This window comes from Medicago truncatula, chromosome 4, assembly GCF_003473485.1.
Source record: "Medicago truncatula cultivar Jemalong A17 chromosome 4, MtrunA17r5.0-ANR, whole genome shotgun sequence".
Lineage (NCBI taxonomy): Eukaryota > Viridiplantae > Streptophyta > Magnoliopsida > Fabales > Fabaceae > Medicago > Medicago truncatula.
In genome coordinates, this window is record NC_053045.1 from 51,309,269 (window position 1) to 51,328,582 (window position 19,314).

Consider the following 19,314-nt stretch of genomic DNA (forward strand, 5'->3'; position numbering starts at 1 on the left):
TGCGTTATTTGATAAAAAAAAATCAAAAAATAAATAAATGAAGAGATAAATCGATTATCTGAAAATGATAGGAGAAAAGTTGATTACAAGGACTAATAATTCACTTTAATTTATATAATGATATAAATTTATTGATAGTCCTCGTAATCAAATGATTATATGATTCATTAATGTTAGAAATTTAGGGGGTATGATTAATAATAGTAAGGTAAATGATTTTATTTCTTCTAAATATCTAAATTTTATTGCAAACTATGAAACTAAGTCGGAGGTAGTGCATGAGGGCTTCTACCATCTTCGGGAATATAAATGGTTACCTATCTATCTCGTATGGTTCTAGAGGGAAGACAATGTTTTTATTTTATGGTTTGAGTTTCGTTGGGGTTATCTCGATCGGGGGTTACTTGTTCTCGTTGATTTTGTGGTGAATGTTTATTTTAAAGGTTCCCTGGCAGGGAAAAAGTGATGTGGGATGTGTGATGCATTGTTGGAGATTTAATTCGGGGAAAGAAAGGACTTTTCGAAGCGAGCAAGAGAAGGGGAAATGGCGACTCTTAGAAATTTGGTAACTTTGTCTCCCTTATGGGCTTGGTAGACCTTCTCCTTCTAGGTTGTCGGTTTACTTGGTTCCGTCCTAATGGTTGCACAACGTTTTGAGGGATCGCATTCTGGCGTTGGACGAGTGGTGGGAGTTGTGGGGTTTCGTGAGCCAATGAGCTCTCCCTAGGGGTGTCTCGATTCACTACCCCATTGTGACGAGGAACTTGTCCCAACTGTGGGGGCCGAAACCACTCATATTCAACAACTACTGGCTCGACCACCATGGTCTTGGTGAAGTGGTGAATTAGAGCTTCGAACGACACAAATTTGTCTTCCCTTTTCGTTCCCGGGGAGATAAAAGCGGTGGTGGCTAGGTTAGATGGGAAAAAGAGTCAGGGGTTGGACGGTTTTAACTTTTCTTTCTTTAAGAGGTTTTGTGATCTCCTTAAGGGAGATGCGAGAATTATATTTGACAATTTCTTTTTCACTACTAACCTTGTAAGAGCTTCCCGTTTTACTTCATTATCCTTATTCCCAGTTTGAGAATAAGGTGTAGCAGACGCCAATTTTATAGGAATCGTTGAGGTCCTACTGATGTAATAACTAGATGGCCTTGATTAACAACACATGCCTGATATTGGTATCCTTGCACACCTTATGGAGTATTGGTTACTGAGCTGTCACCAGAGTTGGCTCACACATTTTCTAAATTCTTGACTTATTGAAACTTATTTTGGACCATGGGTTACATAATGTGAGCAAATTGTTTGGAGACTTATACATAATGTCATGTATCTCCATGTCAATATGTCATCTAATAAAATGCATTCTCTTTACTACTAGAGTCTTGTGTATCTCCAAGATCAAATCTATAGGCTATTCATCACAACACAAACTCCCACCGATCTTAACTATAAACAAAAGATTAGTTTTAAATTTATTGAATAACTAATGAACATGATCTATAATATAAATCAAATAAATTAGTTATCCAACAATGAAAAGTTGTATATATCTGAAAGGAAAGAAGCACCGATTTTTGCCAAACCTATAGCTAGCTTGTACATCACGACACATACCTATTTTTGTCATCTTCCAAAATTTAACTATATGGTGTCATGAAAATGGAGAGCAATACTCTATTATTATTATCATCCAAAACAAAAACACCTTTGAACTTACAAAGCCAAGAAAATGAAAGTTACAACAATATATAATCACTTTGACCACAAAATACTTGGAGAGTAGATTAAAATGAAAATGCTATTGGTTTAAGGCGAAGTGGTTCTTTTTTTGTGACAACAAGTCCAAATACCTCACTCATATCAATATCTTGTTCATTAGAATTTGTTTCAAATGGTAGCTTCCAATTGAACCAATAAAGAAGGCTAGCAAGCACATATTCAACAGTAGTTACTCCAAAATTCATTCCAGGGCATCCTCTTCTCCCAAAACCAAATGGGATAAACTGAAAATCTTGACCTTGAAAATCAACTTGGCTATGTTCAAATCTCTCTGGCATGAACTCTTCAGGGTTTTCCCAATTTTTAGGGTCTCTTTGTATTGCCCATGAGTTTACATATACCATTGTTTTTTCAGGAATATTGTACCCTTTTAGATTCACACTAGATATTGTTTCACGTGGAGCCATAAGAGGAGTAGCTGGATGGAACCTTAGAATTTCTTTCACTACACACTTTAAATAATGCATTTGGTTGATGTCATCTTTTTCAACTTTTGACTTATTGCCTACAACTCTTCTTACTTCTTCTTGCGCTTTCTTCATTATGGTTGGATGTCTCATAAGCTCTGACATCCCCCATTCTAATGTTGCTGAGGCTGTGTCAGTTCCTCCAACAAACATATCCTAAAAATTGTATATAATTAGTTTTTTTTTTTCAATGAAAAACTTGTGAATGCATGACTGGACCAATATTTCTTAGGGATGTAGTAGACCTCACCTAGAATTATTAGACTATATTTACTAGACTATAATGGAAAAGTTAGAGAAGTATCAAACTACTCCATTATTAGATTATATTTGCTGGACTATAATGGAAAAGTTAGAGAAGTATCAAACTACACCATTATTAGACTATATTTGCTGAGGAGTATATTATTTTCTCAACTCAAGCATTATTAGACTATATTTTTATGGGCTAGGGTCAGAGGTGTTCATGGGTTGGGTCAACAAAAAAAAACCGTCAAATTCATCCAAAAAAATTCAAAATGTGGGTTGGGTGATTGGGTGGATATAGTTTTAAAAAATGATAAACCCACAAAAAATTACGGGTTTTGGGTAAAACTATACCTAGACCTAATAAACCCACTTACCCAATAATGTTCATATTTTTATTTTCATTTTCATTTTCATAGGGAGGAAGGAGAATAACAGAGATTTTGGTTATAATCTTTCTTTTAAAAAAATGGTTATAAATCAAGTCTAATTTCAAAAATTGACACAACAAATTCTCTATATTGAAAATTAAAGTCTAATTTCTAAAATCTACACAACACATCCTCTATATTGAAAATCAAAACATGATATAGTTGCAAATTATGATCTTACACTTTTTAGTTATTTTGATGTTAAAGCAATTTTACGTCATCCAACTTTAGTTTGTTGTAAGTATTTTATGATAAAATTTGTTATTTAATATTATAACTTATTATTTTATAATGCTAAAATATAGTGAAATAGGTTACACAATTTTTTTTAAGAAAATAAAAAGTTGAGTAATTTTTATGAGAAAAAATACGAGGACGCATCATTTAGTAATTATTAACAAAAAAAAAATCGGGTAACCCATAACCTAAACCAAACCAAACCGGAAACTAGTGGGTTTGTCCAAACCCACCCATTAATATAATGGGTGGACTTTTTACCACACCCAAACCGGAGTATCTTATATGGTTCGGGTCTTGGGTTTAGCCAAATCCAACCCAAACCCACCCACGAACACCCCTAGTTATGGCACATGTTGAGACACAATTTCCAATGCATAATTTCTATCTTTAGTACCTAAACATGTGCCCTAAGGGACAAGTTAGCATTTCCCTATTTTTATTTAGTCTTGCTAAAGTTTTTTTTTTTTTTGAATGGCAAAATCTATTATGTATATAAGAGGATTTAATCTTGCTAAAGTAATTAATAGAATGTTGTTACTGCGATACATTTTTTTTTGGGTGTGAGTTATCACTATGATTAATTATGTGAAAATAGAATTGTTCAATCTTATTTATTTTCTAGTGAGGAAGTGAAAGTGTAAATGAGACAAAAAAAAGAGATAAAAGAGAGAGAACCGTTAGAAGTGCTTTGATATCATTGTTGGAGAGCTCAAAGCCAAGCATGCCACCCTCTTGGAGTTGAAGGAGAATATCCACAAATCCTTTCTTTTTAAATTGATCATTTTCCATCTTCTTCTTCAAAGCTAAACGCTCTTCAATCACTTGATCAAACAAACTATCAAGCTCTCGAAAAGTTTCCTTAAATTCTCTAATTTTTCCACTAAGAACATCAATCCAACCCAAAGAAGGAAAGTAATCTCCAACTGCAAAAGCTTGAAGATAAATCATAACCTTCCTTGCTAATTCTTTCACGTTGCCTTCATTATCTCCTTCATACTTTCTTCCAAGAGTACATTTACAAACAATATTATTTGATGTTGAAATAATCATCTCACTTAAATTCACACATTCATCATTCAAGCTAGCTTCGCGTAACTTATTAACCAATTCGTCAACTTCTTCTTCTCTAACGAAATGATATGATTGCACACTTTTCATGTTCAAAAGTTCGGAAACACATAATTTTCTTTTTTGTTTCCAATTTTCTCCATAAAGTCCAAAACCAACGTCATCACATCCATACAATAAGATTTTTGGAGCTATATGTTGAGGTCGGTTTGAAAAAATTCGATCGTGATTTTTCATGATTTCCATGGTTACATCTGCTGATGAAACCACTAGAGTTGGATTTTGTTTTTGTCCCAACTGCAACAACATCATGTCCCCATATTTGAGTGAAAGGTCTCTAAGAGAACGGTGTGGAAGTGTGCCTAGCTGATGAAGATTACCGATGATCGGTAGTTTCGGTGGAGATGGAAGTTGATTTGGATTGGTTTTGGATTTAGATTTTCCAATGGCAAACTTAAAAACAAACAACACACTTACAAGGAACAAAAGAGATAGACAAAAGGGAGAAGATAAAGCTCCTATAATTTGTTCATGTGACCATTTTTTAAGAGCCATTGTTTCTCCAAAAATACTTGTTGCACTTAGAGTTATAGGCATAACATATATATAGCACGTGACCCCCCAACCAACAAGTGGAGAGACAATTTTAAGAGTCCATTTCTTATGGATGAAAAAAAAACAATTTTAATATTCAATAATTTAGAGAATTTTTTAGTGATTTTGTAAAAAATCATAATTAGGGATATTTCTTAGAGAGAGTTATTTTTATGTTGCAATAGTTTGTTTATATAATGAGTTTACTGTTCAAAAGAGATGTAATTTTTTATTTTATTTTTATAATATTGTTTAAGAATTTTATTTGTTAATTTTGAAGTGTTTCAAGTGGATTTAAGTATTAACGTTTTAAGTGGGTGGATCGGTGTGGTGGCAGACAATTTTAGATGTAAAGGATCGGATGGAGTGGGACAGGTTGATTTTGGGTGGATGTTTGGATAATATTAACTGTTAGGTAGGGGATGGTGTGTCCACTTTGTTTTGGGTCGACCCTTGGCTGGAGGGGAAACCGTTGTGTAGTCTATTTCCGCGCCTGTATGAGTTAGTGGAAATTAGATATGGTGGCTGAAATGTTTGCGAGAGGGTGGGGGGTTAACGGGGAGGCATGGAAATGGCGTAGGAGACTTTTTGCGTGGGAGGAAGAGTTGTTGGGGGAGTGCATTGTTTGCCTAACCAATTTCTCTTTTCTGGTTGACTGTGTCGATCGATAGATGGATATGGATGTTATATGATTCTAACCGTTACACTGTTAGTTCTGCTTATTATTTTTTAACAGACATAGAGCTTGATAGTCATCAGCAGCCTAATAGTAATTATGGATTTTTGTGACTAAAAGTGTTGATTTTTGCTTGGCGCATGTTCCTAAATCAGATTCCTACTAGGGATAAACTCTTTCAACGGAAGGTTCTGCTTGTATATGAACAGGGTTGTATTGCTAATTGCGGTTTTAATGAGGACATAGAGCATTTATTTCTTACGTGCGGTTTCTTTGGTGGAGTGTGGAATATTGTTGCGATTTGGCTTGGTTTTGATCAGCTTTCCATTGTCAATTCTTTGCTCATTTGCATCAATTTAGTGGTTTGCGGGGCTTCTCAAAGAAGTTGACTGAGTCCATGCAGATTATTTGGTTGTCAGTAGCTTGGACAATTTGGAAAGAGCGGAATAATAGAATCTTCAAAGGAAAGGAGGATAACTTGCAAGCGCTTGGTGAAAGAGTGAAGCTTCAGTCATTTTGGTGGTTGAAATCAAAATAAGTTAATTTTGATTTTGACTATCAAGAGTGGAGGCGGAGTCATTTAACCTGCTTGAACTCAATTTTATAGCTTGTTGTTTTTTGTTTTCTTTGTGATTTTTGCGCCTTCGTGGCATGTACAGGATTGTTGAACTCTTTTGTGCCTAGGCGTTTTGGCACACCTTATGCTTTAGCGTCTAGAGTTTGTTTAATATATTCAATTTTGGCTTTTAAAAAAAAACGTTTTAAATATTAAAATCTAGTTTAAATGATTGAATTTAATGGAATATGTTGGAACAAAATGTGTTTCACAATGAACCTTATTAAGTTTTGATGATAACAAGGTATTAAAAATTGTCAATTGGTTATTACTAATAATTGTTCAAGTGTACAGGACCAAAGGCTACTCAAGTTATTTCAATAGGTCTTGGAAGAACAATGGAAAGAAAAAGAAATTCTAAGCATCTGAAGAAAACTGCTCCTGAAGCTAAACTGCTCCTGAAGCTAAACTGCTCCTGAAGAGATGACGTCATCAGAAGCAGAAAGTCATCAGAAGCAATATTTTCATCAGAAGCAAAAGTTTTCATCAGAAGCAATATTTTCACCAGAAGCTACATTTGATCCTTTAATCAAACTGAAGATTCAAAGTTGCTGATTCTCAATTCAGTCTTATCAAAGAAGAACGAAGAACTGAAAGGGAGGTATCAACGGATATATGGATAACACTGAGCACTTGTCTCTCATTAATAGAGTTGACAAAGTACAAGTGTACAACCACTACCTCCACCACTCTGTTTTCTGTCTACGCTACAAGACAAAACAACAGCCATGCCTGCAGAATTTGTACAACTCAAGATGGGAATGAATTTGAAGTTTATTCTTCAAAGGACTACACCCAAATCAGGCAAAGGATCACTGGTGGATAATCAAAGGATTTCAAACGACTCTTTAGACGTGCTGATTATCTCAACGTCTCTTTCACGCCTCTATATAAAGGAGTGAAGACTTGAAGATAAAACAGAGACATACATAAGTTCAAAAGCGCCAAAACTCTGTCAATTTGATTCTACAAAGCACACTGAATTTCTGCACTGATTTGATACATCTTAGAAATTCAAAGTCTAGAGTCTTTTCTGTATTGTATTGTGAACACCACTGATTGTATATCAAGTGTTCAATTCAAACTCAATTCTCTGTATTTTTGTTTGATTAGAAGTCTCTTGCCTGCGTGCTTGAGCATTAGAAGTCTCTTGCTTAGTGCTTGAGCATTGGAAGACTCTTGCCTGTGTGCTTGAGCATTGTTTTGTGAAGTCTCATACTTTGAAAGTATTGAGCAGTTGTAATCTTTGTGATTATAGTGAAATCTCCTTGGAAGTGCAAGGGGGACTGGACTACTTCCGTGTTGTGGAAGGAACCAGGATAACTGCTTGTGTCTTTGTCTTTCTTTTCTCTGCTCTGTTCTTTTCCGCTGCAATCTGACTCTGATCATTTCATCAGAAGCAATCAAACTGCTTCTGAAGTTTTATCAGAAGAAGTATTTTTTAAGAGAAAAAGAAAACACAATTCAACCCCCCCCTTCTTGTGTTTTTCACCTTCAGAATAAAGTGTCATTTGATTAATTTTTTTGAAAAGTTACGTGTAATGACCATTGACCCAAACAAACCCACCCATCATTGGGTTGACATAAAAAAAAAAAAAAAAATACTAGTTTGTTACCCGATCCAAACCAATTGATCAATTTTGATTGAGTCAGTAATAAGTTTCCACAAAACTGTCCCAATCTGACTTATGAACACTACCGATAATTAGAATAGAATCGATCAATTATATCAGGAATCAGACTTACATCCGATCAATTTGATGGAGAAAACCAACTTATATTAATATGACTTATTATAACCAGTCGAATAACAGTCTGATCTCAGTTCAACCTTTGAATCTTGAACTCTTTGCTACACCAATTCAAGGTCATGTCCATTTTTTATTACCTTGCTATCAACTATAACTAATTAGTACAACCAACTTTTTTTTTATATCTAATATAACAAATCAAAATAAGTTAAAACACAAATAAACATCAGTTAGACATTTCAACAACAATAATCAAATTGATTCTTTTTTCCATTTATGTGGGTGAATAACTTAGAAACTTTTACGAGTAATCTAATAATTTCATTTAATTATCTACCACTTATTTATAACAGATGTTTTGATGGAAAATGTTAACATGTGTTTTAAACACTTTTTTTTTTTTTTGAAACAGATGTTTTAGACACATGTTTGTCTATCATATGCAACACTGCATGGTTAAAACAATTAAAAATAATTTTTTTTATCAATAAATAATAAGAAGTGCTATTTATCATGAAGGCTCTTATAGCGAATATCATCCTAAATTACTGTTCACCAATACAATCTCCCCTTGTCCGGAAAACACGACACTAGTGGGGTGTGATTTCTTGTCAAACTTTCATATATTTAGTGACAAAAAACCCTTTGTGAGCATTTCGTAATTTTTTTTGGTGAGCATTTCGTGAATTTGTTTTCACCATATGTGTTTATTCTATTTTCTTTTGTCACTTTTGGTTTGCTAACGTGAGAGATGGTTGACTTTTTACATAAAGTTCAAATGATTATATATAACAATTCAAGTCTCATAAATTTATTAATATTGTGTTTACGATAATTGGTTTTATCATCCAAAAAAACTCTATTAGCACAACTAATTTGTTATCCATATGTCTTGTATTCACGTGTAATTAATTATTAATATATAATTAATTTATCATTTTTTGACAAAATATAATTAATTCATTATTGTTTCGTAGAAGGATTAAACACTCAAATTCCATTCCTCCACATCCACCTGGTCAAAGCAACGACTTGCACTATTGGTGTTAGTACTATCATATGCAGCTAGGTGCCTTTTTTGCGTAAGCTGTTTAGGTCAGGCATTCCATTTTAGGGTGAGTTTATTATATGTTTCTTCTTTGCTTGAAATTGCATTTTTATACTCGATTTAGAATGTGTAAGATTTTGTATGATTTTCTAGCTATATGTGTGGGTGGATGTCGGTTAATGGTTAGTGGCCAATTACTTTGGGTTGGGTTGAGTAGAGGATATTATAATGATAATTTCATTTAAAATAATAATCTGAATTTGACTTATTATGAGCAATAAGTGCGTCCCGACTATTTTATCAAAGAAACATAAGAAATTTGTGCAATCAATTCATAAGAAATTTGGTTGCTGTGAGTCGATAAAGAGAAGAGAGAAGATTACTCATATTGGATTTCTTAGTTATTAGCCACAAAAGAATGTGGTTTTGAATGCCCTCAAAAACGATTTTTAAATACAATATGTAAAAAGAAGTATAAGAAATTGGGAACTTCTACGGTACACCTCACAAATTGAGGTGCACAAATTGAGGTGTACCGGTACTCCTGCTTCAAATATTTATAATTTAACGATTATTTTATGAAATAAAGAGTTATTTATCAATATTTATATTTTATAAGACATCATTTTATAAGAATAAACATCATTTCATTGTTTATAAGAATCATATTAAATTTTTAACATTTTCTCATAAAAAATAATAAATATTCTTTGTTATATGTAACAAAAATTCAAAAAATGTAAAATTTTATTTCGTCGACACTTTCGATAACTAAGATCTAATTATTATAATTGTTAATGATAGAAAACAATTCTTTTTCTTCGAAAAACAACCCGTTTCAATATGAATTTGATGATTTGGTGTACCGGTACACTCAAATTTTTAAGTGTACCATAGAATTTGCCTTGTTATTATCTATAAATCTACAAATTTTTGGATGTGTTTATTCTTTTATTTTACAAACGCGTCCCTCTTATTAATATTACCATTTTGTTTTAAAATATCGAAATTAATAGTCACATATATTTAAAACATTTTTTCTTTAAAAAAACATTTTTTTTTTGCTTCAACGAATTTTCTTAACACTCTTGATTTTTGTTAGACATTCCAATAAAAAGGAACAGATAGAGTGTTTACTTCACCCGTTCCTAATTATAAGATCATTCTTTAGTTCCCCACATTAAAAATAACACCACCAATTTGTCTTGATTTTTTTTTTTAAAGATTTTGATTTGAAAAGTTAACATTTAATATTTCTATACACAAAAAGTAATTAATAATAATTACACACATTTGAAACAAATTTATAACTCAAACGAGTTTTTTAACATTCTTATTATTTTATTACAATGTCATATAAAAAGGATTAGGTATGTTACATACCCCTATGCACACCCTCATACCACAATTTATATCTCCATTCGAAAAGAACGCTTGCTTAATCACAATCACAAACAATTTTATTTATGCACAATCACACAAATTGAAAAGGACAAAATAAAAAAAATACTTATCTATATGTTATTTTAAAAGATTAAATGATAAGTATTTTTATGTATTTTTTTAGCAAGTATTTTTATGTATGTATCGAAATACATTTTATTTGTGGTTGTACTTGTATAAGTATTTCTCTCTATGTCTCTTATCATTTTCTTCTCTTTCAATACTGCCTCTTCATTTTTAATTTTTCGTTTCTCTCACTTCACATAGAGAATCACCTTGCACTACTGCCGAACATAAGGTAATCATGTCCCTATAAAACGGGACGGATACATGATTTTTTTTAGCTCTATGGATGCGCTTGGTTTAGAAGAGAAGTTGGAAAGAGATAAATAATCAAGAGAGTTTGAGAAGAGAGAAATAGATAAAATTTGATGTATTATTTGGTATAATAGAAAGACATGTTATTATTTTTAAAAAGACAACATTATAATTTATGATTCGATAAAAAACTAATGGTATATCAGACTTTTATGTCTTCTTCTCACTTTTGAAGAGAAAACAAAATGATACGAATCCCACCATCTCTCTCTCTCTCTCTCTCTCTCTCCCTCTCTCTCTCTCTCTCTCTCTCTCTCTCTCTCTCTCTCTCTCTCTCTCTCTCTCTCTCTCTCTCTCTCTCTCTCTCTCTCTCTCTCTCTCTCTCTCTCTCTCTCCCTCCCTCCCTCCCTCCCTCCCTCCCTCCCTCCCTCCCTCCCTCCCTCCCTCCCCAAACAATCTAAGATAATCCATATAATTTTTTTATAGGTCATTAAAGTACCCTTACATTTAATAACTCGATACAGAGGGATTTAACCCCTTACTTCTCTAACCAAGCAAAGGCCACATGATAATCCATATAATTTTTTAGAGGTCATTCAAGTACCCTTACATTTAATAACTCGATACAGAGGGATTTAGCCCCTTACCTCTCTCTCTCTCTCTCTCTCTCTCTATAACAAAGACTACATGATAATCCATATAATTTTTTAGAGGTCATTCAAGTACCCTTACATTTAATAACTCGATACAAAGAGATTTAACCCCTTACTTCCTTTTATTTTTGGGGTACAATATAGGACCAGATGCCCAAGTCCCTTATTTCCATCACCTAAAAACAAATCATAAAAAAATGATATAAGTATATCCTTAAGTGAAAATAATCATCAATATAATTGGAGGTACTACACACTCACTATTAGTGATAATTAGACATGCAACAAAATCTATATTCACGGGTACCCACTTGAATCAAATTCAATGTGATGGTTTTTTTCCGTTTTGATTGAGTTTGAGTTTTTTTCGATTTTAAAATACGAGTTTGGGACGAGTAACAGAGATATAGATACCTACCCCGAACCCATATCCAAATTCATCTCAAATGTGAAAAATCAATTTATTACCTCTTTTACATAAATAAAAACTCAAACCCTGAATCATTTCATTCATACGGTTAGAGTTTCTCATATGACACTCAATTCTCAGAGTTCTCTCTCTTCTCCTTCCTTATCTCACACTCTCGGTATCTCTCTTCTCCATCACCATAACCATCGATCGCCATCATCTCTTTGCTAGATAATGCATTACCGCATTTCGTCAAGGTTGAAAAATACTTCTTTCTTTTATTAAAAAAATTATCCACGGCGAGGATGGGGCTGAGAGCCTGAGATACCGAACCTGTCGAAGACGGGGATGAAATTCGATTTCTCATCTCCATTGGATATGAATAGGATAACATGTGTATATGGGAGTATGGTATGGGGACATGTAAGGTAGAACTCGTCCCCACCCCACCCCATTGTCATGCCTAGTGATAATTTTTATATTTATTTATTTGAAAACAAATTCTAATTTGCAATGAATTTTATCAACAATGTATCAATATCAACCAACTCCCAAATGCCTAATAATTTACCATATTTTAATTTAATTGCACATAATTTGTAAAGTGATATGGGCATTAGACCATTGAACTTTTATGAAATTTCAAGCTTGTTGTTGGACAAATATCTCTATTAAAAATTTGACCTAATTACAGTTTTGATCCCTTATTTTCACTCATTTATAGAATTGATCCATCTATTTTAAAATACCTAATATTGGTCCCTTTTTCAAAAATATTTTTGAATTAAAATATGGTGATGTAACATATTTTAAATGACATTTCATATGATCCGATGATATGGAATTATAAGAAAACTCCTTAAAAGCTTCAATTCAAATATGATATATGACTATTTTCTTGTTTGAAAACTCGGTATCTGATTCAAGAATCGATTAATCTGAGGAGACCAATCTCACCTCCCATTTAAAGTCAAAGCAAAACTTTGTATGGACTTGCACTCCAAGATTGACACCAGAGAGAATCGAACCTGAGTTCTTGAGAGGAGCAAACTCCATGATCTCAAGCCAACCATTAGACCAACCCCAACTATTTTTAATTAAAAAATATGCAAAAGGGAATCAAAATTGTGTGATTTTAAAATTGAAATACCAATTTCGTGAGTGAGTGAAAATAGAAAGACAAAATTGTAATTAAATATACGACTATTTTGGTTCTTTTGAGGAAAAAGACTAATTTTATTATCAAATTAAGAAAAAAATGCTAATAAGTATCTTTAAGACATTTGTTTAAAAATTGAAAAGAAATTTTTATCTTAAGAACAAGAATAAGTGTATTCAACACATACAAAATTTAAAAGTAATTTTGATTTTACATAAAATTAATCAATTATTTTCTAACACCCAGTTGCGTTTTATTTTATTTTTATAGTAAGTCAAAATCTAATCACGAATCCCCGTTAGCTTAACTCAATTGATAAGAACATTGTACAGTACATACATAAAAAAAATCTATCAACAAATCATTAATTAGCCCGCAACGGACAAGTTTAACATGGTCAACATTGAGCCACGAAAACAAAATCTACAATGCAAGTGAACAAATACTTCTTCAACCGCTAAACAATTTATATCCTTTCTAGCAACGAATCTTTCTGGTGTGATATTTCAACTGCCACTCAACTTCATGGTAACATAAGGTCAAAAACGTTGGAAGTATCTAATCTCCAACCCCAATCAACTTCTTGATAAGATTTTATTTTAGCACGTGTTCAAAACATATTAGATAAGAAGGGATTTTATTAGATAAGAAGGAACATCAATAGAGATAGCCCAGCAATGGAAAAGACAACATATATCATGTGATGGTGATGGATGTCACAAACTAATGATTTTTTCCGATAAAAATAAAACGATATTCATTCATTTAAATTAAAAGAACACATCATCCAACATTGTTAAAAATGTAAAATATGAATCTATGAATAAACTTACAACATTCAAGTTATTAACATAAAACGATAAAATATCTAGATAATATGATAAAATTAAAGTGATTGAAATACTTATTCATCCGAATTTGCAACGTTGACGCTCAAATCATTGATTGAATAACCGATATTTTATTTCAATAGGAATCAAATGAACGACGTAACAAGATAAAAAATCAAACAACGACACACAAGACGACGAACAACATAAAGCCGCACCGAGACGACGAAATCACGAAGAAAAAAACCCATATCAATGTAAAAATTACTTATTTAAATTAAAATAGAGATAAAAAGATAAAAATAAATGATTTTGAGTCAAACATTAATCCAAAACCATCTCTTAATGATGAAAATGGAAAAGAAAAACTTAAGAGAGAAAAAAATTAAGATCAACTTATAACAAACTATGAAGTTATCATCAATTCAAGTCTTGTGGACCCATTTGAATCCCATTAAATTGTTTTTTTAGAGGAGCCCCTTAAATTATAGAGTTACATTCCTTTTTTTTTTTTGAGTAAGTAATTATGAATGATTTTTTTCTTAAAAACCAAACCTTCGGAAGATAATTGCTATTTAGGCACATTCAATTCAATTTCTTGAGTTTCTTTTTTTTTTTGAATAAATTCTTATAAACGTTTACATATTTAAATATATTTTTATAAATATTTTATTAATAGAATTTTTTCCCTAAAATAATTAATACAATTTTTCAAAATATCAACTGAAAATGTTGATAGTAAGTCGGACTGAAGTTCGACGGGTAACCCAAATTTTACATGGGTTGATTTTTTTTTTTTTTTTTGTGGTCGTCGGGGTTTGAACCTCAAATCTTGTATATAATATGCATTGTCTATACCAATTGAGTTAAACTCACGAAGACTTACATGTGTTGATTGACTAGGGTAAAAAAGGTCAATTGTTTTTTACAGCTTATTTCCCCGTTTCTCACACGCCCCTTTGTTTATCAAATTACTGCTATTTGGATTATAAAATACAGAGCGTGTTTTTGGGATTCAAATTCTAGAATCGGAACACACTAGGAAGATAGAGACCAAGAAATAACATGACTAACATTTCATTAAATCAAATCCCGCAACAACAACAACATGATTCTCCAACAACAATAACATAAATTAAACACAAACAAAATTTGAAAGAAACTAATTTCTCCATCGGATTAAACCATGTAGATAACCTGTACTTTAACAAAATATCACCAATCAAACTTAACATGAGTACACAAAATATACCACCAATTTAACAAAATATAATCGCTTAAACATATCAAAATTATCAAGAAATACACATGAAAACATCTACAAAATACACAGATTCAAAATCAAATCAACCATCCTATTGTGTCGCATGAATCCTTGTGTACCCTCCTCCTCCTCCTCCTCTGATACTAGAAGGCTTATCGATCCTCTCTGTATATATACCGCACAACATCATAAATTGGTGTGCTCTCCGATATATCCCTACCGGCTAGTATCCCATGTGCTAGGGATCTAAGAGCATCCACATCCATGACATTCATATTGATGGTATAAATAGACTCCACTCAATATATTATATTACTTTACACCTTCAATTATTTAAACCACTCAATTACATTTTTTAAATATTCATATCACTTTTTTAAAACTCTTAAAATGGTTCCACCAGACCACTATATAAACCACAATGTATTTATTTTATTTTATTAATATATAGCATCTTTTTCAGCTCATATATAATTTTATATTAGTTTATAACTTAGCGAAACTCAAAGACACCGTAGCTTTGCAGGGCAATGATTGCAACAATATGGCACTGCCAAAAAGCTAAATATATTTGCCACTATGACATAGTGTCTTTGGGATAAGTGAAAACACACCAGTAGTCATGTGACCAAGTGTTGATCGAAATTTCACACCTCTTATGACATGATTTGTGCAAGTGCATACTCTTTATTTGACCTCGCATGGCAGCAATTAGGGGTGTGATATGATATCGTCAAATACAACCTCATGTATGATGTATCTATGTTTTTGTTTCAAATGACATATATTTATATCCAATATTTCCACACTCACACATCTACTAATGTTTCTTTTTAATTGTTGTTTTTGGTTTTTTTTACACATACAAAGATAAACAATAAATAAATTTTGTTATTTTAGATACCATTATTAATCTTTTTACCATAATACCTTTAATAATTTATTTTCACATTATATCTATTTATGTCGCTCTTAATAAATAACTAAGTATATTATTGCTAATCTAATAATTAATGTCCCATCAAACTTTAAAAGTAACAACTACAGTATAAAAAGAATGGAGGGAGTATATAAATATGTTTCGTGTATCCATCACTCCAGGATGTGTCTGGAAAAGCAATGGCTCACAAAATATAGCCAAAAATTAAAGGAGTTTTTTCTTCTCTATTTTCTCTATCTTTTAACTTTCTTGTAAGCATGGGCGGTTCCACCGTGTAGCGACCCCAGGCAGTCGCCCGGGCTCGGTCGATAATTTTTGCACATTAGACTCAACCCAAAAGCCCATTAACACATTTATAAAAAGAAAAATTTGGGCAATCTGAAAATTGTCACACGTAAATAGGTCTTGAAATTTTATTTGACACACTATTGACAGTTTCATCTCTCTTATTTTAACGGGTTAATTGTTCAAATTGACTCTTTAATATACTTTATGTTTGAAAAATGACCCAATAAAATACAAAATATATACTCTAACATTGTAACTTGAATTTCTTCTTATTTAATTTTGACCACCCTATAATATACGTGTAGTCTAAACATGTGACCTAAATGTTGAATTTTTTCACTATTTTTTTCTTACATGTTTAGCACGTTAAAATATAGCTTTACATAAAATTAAATTTCTTCGAGCAGGGATAAATTAATTATGGATTTTTATTCCCTCATAATTATGAATTTCTTAAACAATTTATAATTAATTTGTATCTCGTTTAAAATTTACAAAATTTCATTGTGAATGTTTCTTATCATGTTCTAGTCATGCCTACAAAATTAGGGAACTAAATTTGACTTGTGAGTATACGCTTACGCGGAACAAAATTTCAATTTTGCACGTTTCAGTTGAAAAATCAAAATAAATTTAAACGATTTCGAAATGCTATGAAACTTTACAAATCCCTTTTATGTATTTTTATAGATGTCTTTGCAAATAATGAGCTCAAAATTTGATTTATAGATCGAGATTTCTGTTGTTTTGTTTTTTGAGCTTTTGACACTTTAAAAATTCATAATTAATTTGTCGTTTGTCGAAAATTTATAATTTTTTTGTTAAAGCCATATTTTAACGTTCTTAACTCGCCGCTGGAAAATCATGAAAAAATTCAATCTCTCAGTTGCTTTTTTGGACTTCGCGTATATTACGGGTTATAAATAATAAAAATCTCGAATTACATGGTCAGAATACATGTTATTTAATTACAGGGTCAATTTTCAGACTTCACGTATATTACGTGGTTAATTTAAATTAATAACCCTATTTTAAATTGTCCTTTTGTTGATAAAATGATAAACTTCATTTATTTTGATTTTTTTTAGGTAAAATAAAAAAAAAAATCGATTTATGACTGTTTATATATTATGTCACATGTGAATTTACGATTAATTTTTCGCCCAGGCTCCATAAATTTCCTGGCTCCGCCACTGCTTGTAAGTGTGTCGATTATGTTTAAGATTGCAATTAGAAAATCTAAAAATAATCTTAATTAGCTTCAATTTACACTAAAATTACAGATCATTGGTAATCTTCATCCTCTAGGCACACTCCCACATTGTTCTCTTCGAGACGTATCAATCATATATGACGACATAATATTGTTGCAGTTTGGACAAAGACAAACACCAACTCTAGTGGTTTCATCAACAGATGTAATAATGGAAATCATGAGATCTCATGATCTAGCCTCACTACTCCAAAAAATGCTTTAATAGTTTATTTTAAAAAAGCACTATTAAAGTGCAACATGAAGGCTCTATAACAGCGCTTTTAGGACAAAGTTCGTTTAAGGCTCGAATACATGACACTATAATAGCACTTTTAGGAAGAGCATGAAAATGAGAAAAACACAAGAAGGAGGGGTTGAAATGTGTTGGTTTTTTCAAAAAAAATTTAAGTGTTTATAAAAATAGTTCAAAGTCTCATCAAAAGCAGAGTTCTTACCAGAGTCTGAAATAGAGTTATACAATGAAATTAAATTAAACACATACAGATAGGAGAGAAAGAATTGACACAAGCAAATTATACTAGTTCCTCTCACAGATCGAGAGTAGTCCAATCAACTTGCACTTCCAAAGAATTTTCACTATAATCTCCCAAATTACAATTTTCTCAAACACACAAGTAAAAGACTTCCTTTTCTCATTCACACAAGGAAGATACTTGTACAATCAAAGTTTAACAAATAGAAGAGATCATGATTTACAATTGATATACAATCATAGTTGTAAGAAGTTTAAGTTCAAATGACTTCTGATACTTAAGAAATTCTAAAATATAAAAGTTTGTAAAAATTTATCTAAGTGTTTATGTGATATATACTTTGACAAAGTAATGAAACTTGTTAAATGATAGAAGTCTAGTGTGTTTCTTCAGTTTCTCATGTCCTTATATAGGAGAGAACGAGAGAGCCATTGTTGAAGAAGTGCCAACACATCAGTTTAGCTCTTAAGAAGCTTGATCAGAAATATTGAGATTTTGCCTCAAATGGATAATTTCGTCGAGTAGTTATTCGAAATTCTTTTGCTTCTAATAGAATGATCCGTTACATTCTCTTTGTGCTTGAATTTTCTTTGTTCGTTTCTACACGTGATCACAAGAAGACAAATAATACTACTCTGGATCTGATAGTGACGTGCTTCTATTGGAGACTCAATCATATTTTCCAATAAAAAATCATGAGAAATTCCTAGACACCATCCATATCCTAATACAAAACAGATTGAAGAAGGCCTAGTTTTAATTCGTAATGATAGATGCTTCGGTGGAATTATCGTGTGGTTGATGATAGATGTTTTAGAGGACTTGTAAGCCGATCAAGTTTGAGAGAGATGAGAAACTAACTTGCAACTTGCAATTGACACGTTGACAACACGTCACTCCCGAAAAGTTTCCGGCACCCGTAATCACGATAACAAGCATTTCCTAAAAGAGAAATGATATTTGTACAACCAATTTCTAACAACTTTTGGACAACTTTCTCTCTCATACTCATATTACATTCTTATTATCTCTCTCCCTTTTTCTCTCTCTATTGATTTTGACCAATCAAAATAGAGAAAAACAAAGTTGTCATAAAAATTGTTTAAAAAAGATGTACAAATATCACTACTCTTCCCAAAAAACATATAAGGTTTAAAGCCGGTTATTAATTACATAATCCCGATATACATTCTTGCGATACAAAGTGGTTTGTTAAATCAATGTTAAAAACAAATATTTACTTTCAACTGAATTTAAAAATGTAATTCAAAACTGTCCAAAACCAGAATTGAAAATTGGTTTAAAATCCACTTTCTACACTAATGAAACCAATAACCACA

General features: G+C 31.9%; 1 protein-coding gene across 1 annotated transcript; it reads right to left on the reverse strand.

The window, feature by feature from the left end:
• Positions 1-1,656: 1,656 nt before the first annotated feature.
• On the reverse strand, positions 1,657-4,822 carry LOC25493695 (cytochrome P450 71A1). The gene is made up of 2 exons (XM_013602274.3): positions 3,844-4,822; positions 1,657-2,407 (listed from the first exon to the last, which is right to left on the reverse strand). The coding sequence occupies exons 1-2, from the start codon at positions 4,789-4,791 to the stop codon at positions 1,790-1,792; spliced, it is 1,566 nt and encodes a 521-aa protein (XP_013457728.1). The 5' UTR covers positions 4,792-4,822; the 3' UTR covers positions 1,657-1,789.
• Positions 4,823-19,314: the final 14,492 nt, after the last annotated feature.

What these genes read in the sequence shown, in the direction of transcription:
- LOC25493695 (XM_013602274.3), bottom strand. Translation starts at nt 4,791, where the DNA reads ATGGCTCTTAAAAAATGGTCACATGAACAAATTATAGGAGCTTTATCT. An exon ending in ATATCAAAGCACTTCTAACG is followed by an intron (nt 2,408 to 3,843) that starts GTTCTCTCTCTT and finishes TACAATTTTTAG; the next exon opens with GATATGTTTGTTGGAGGAAC.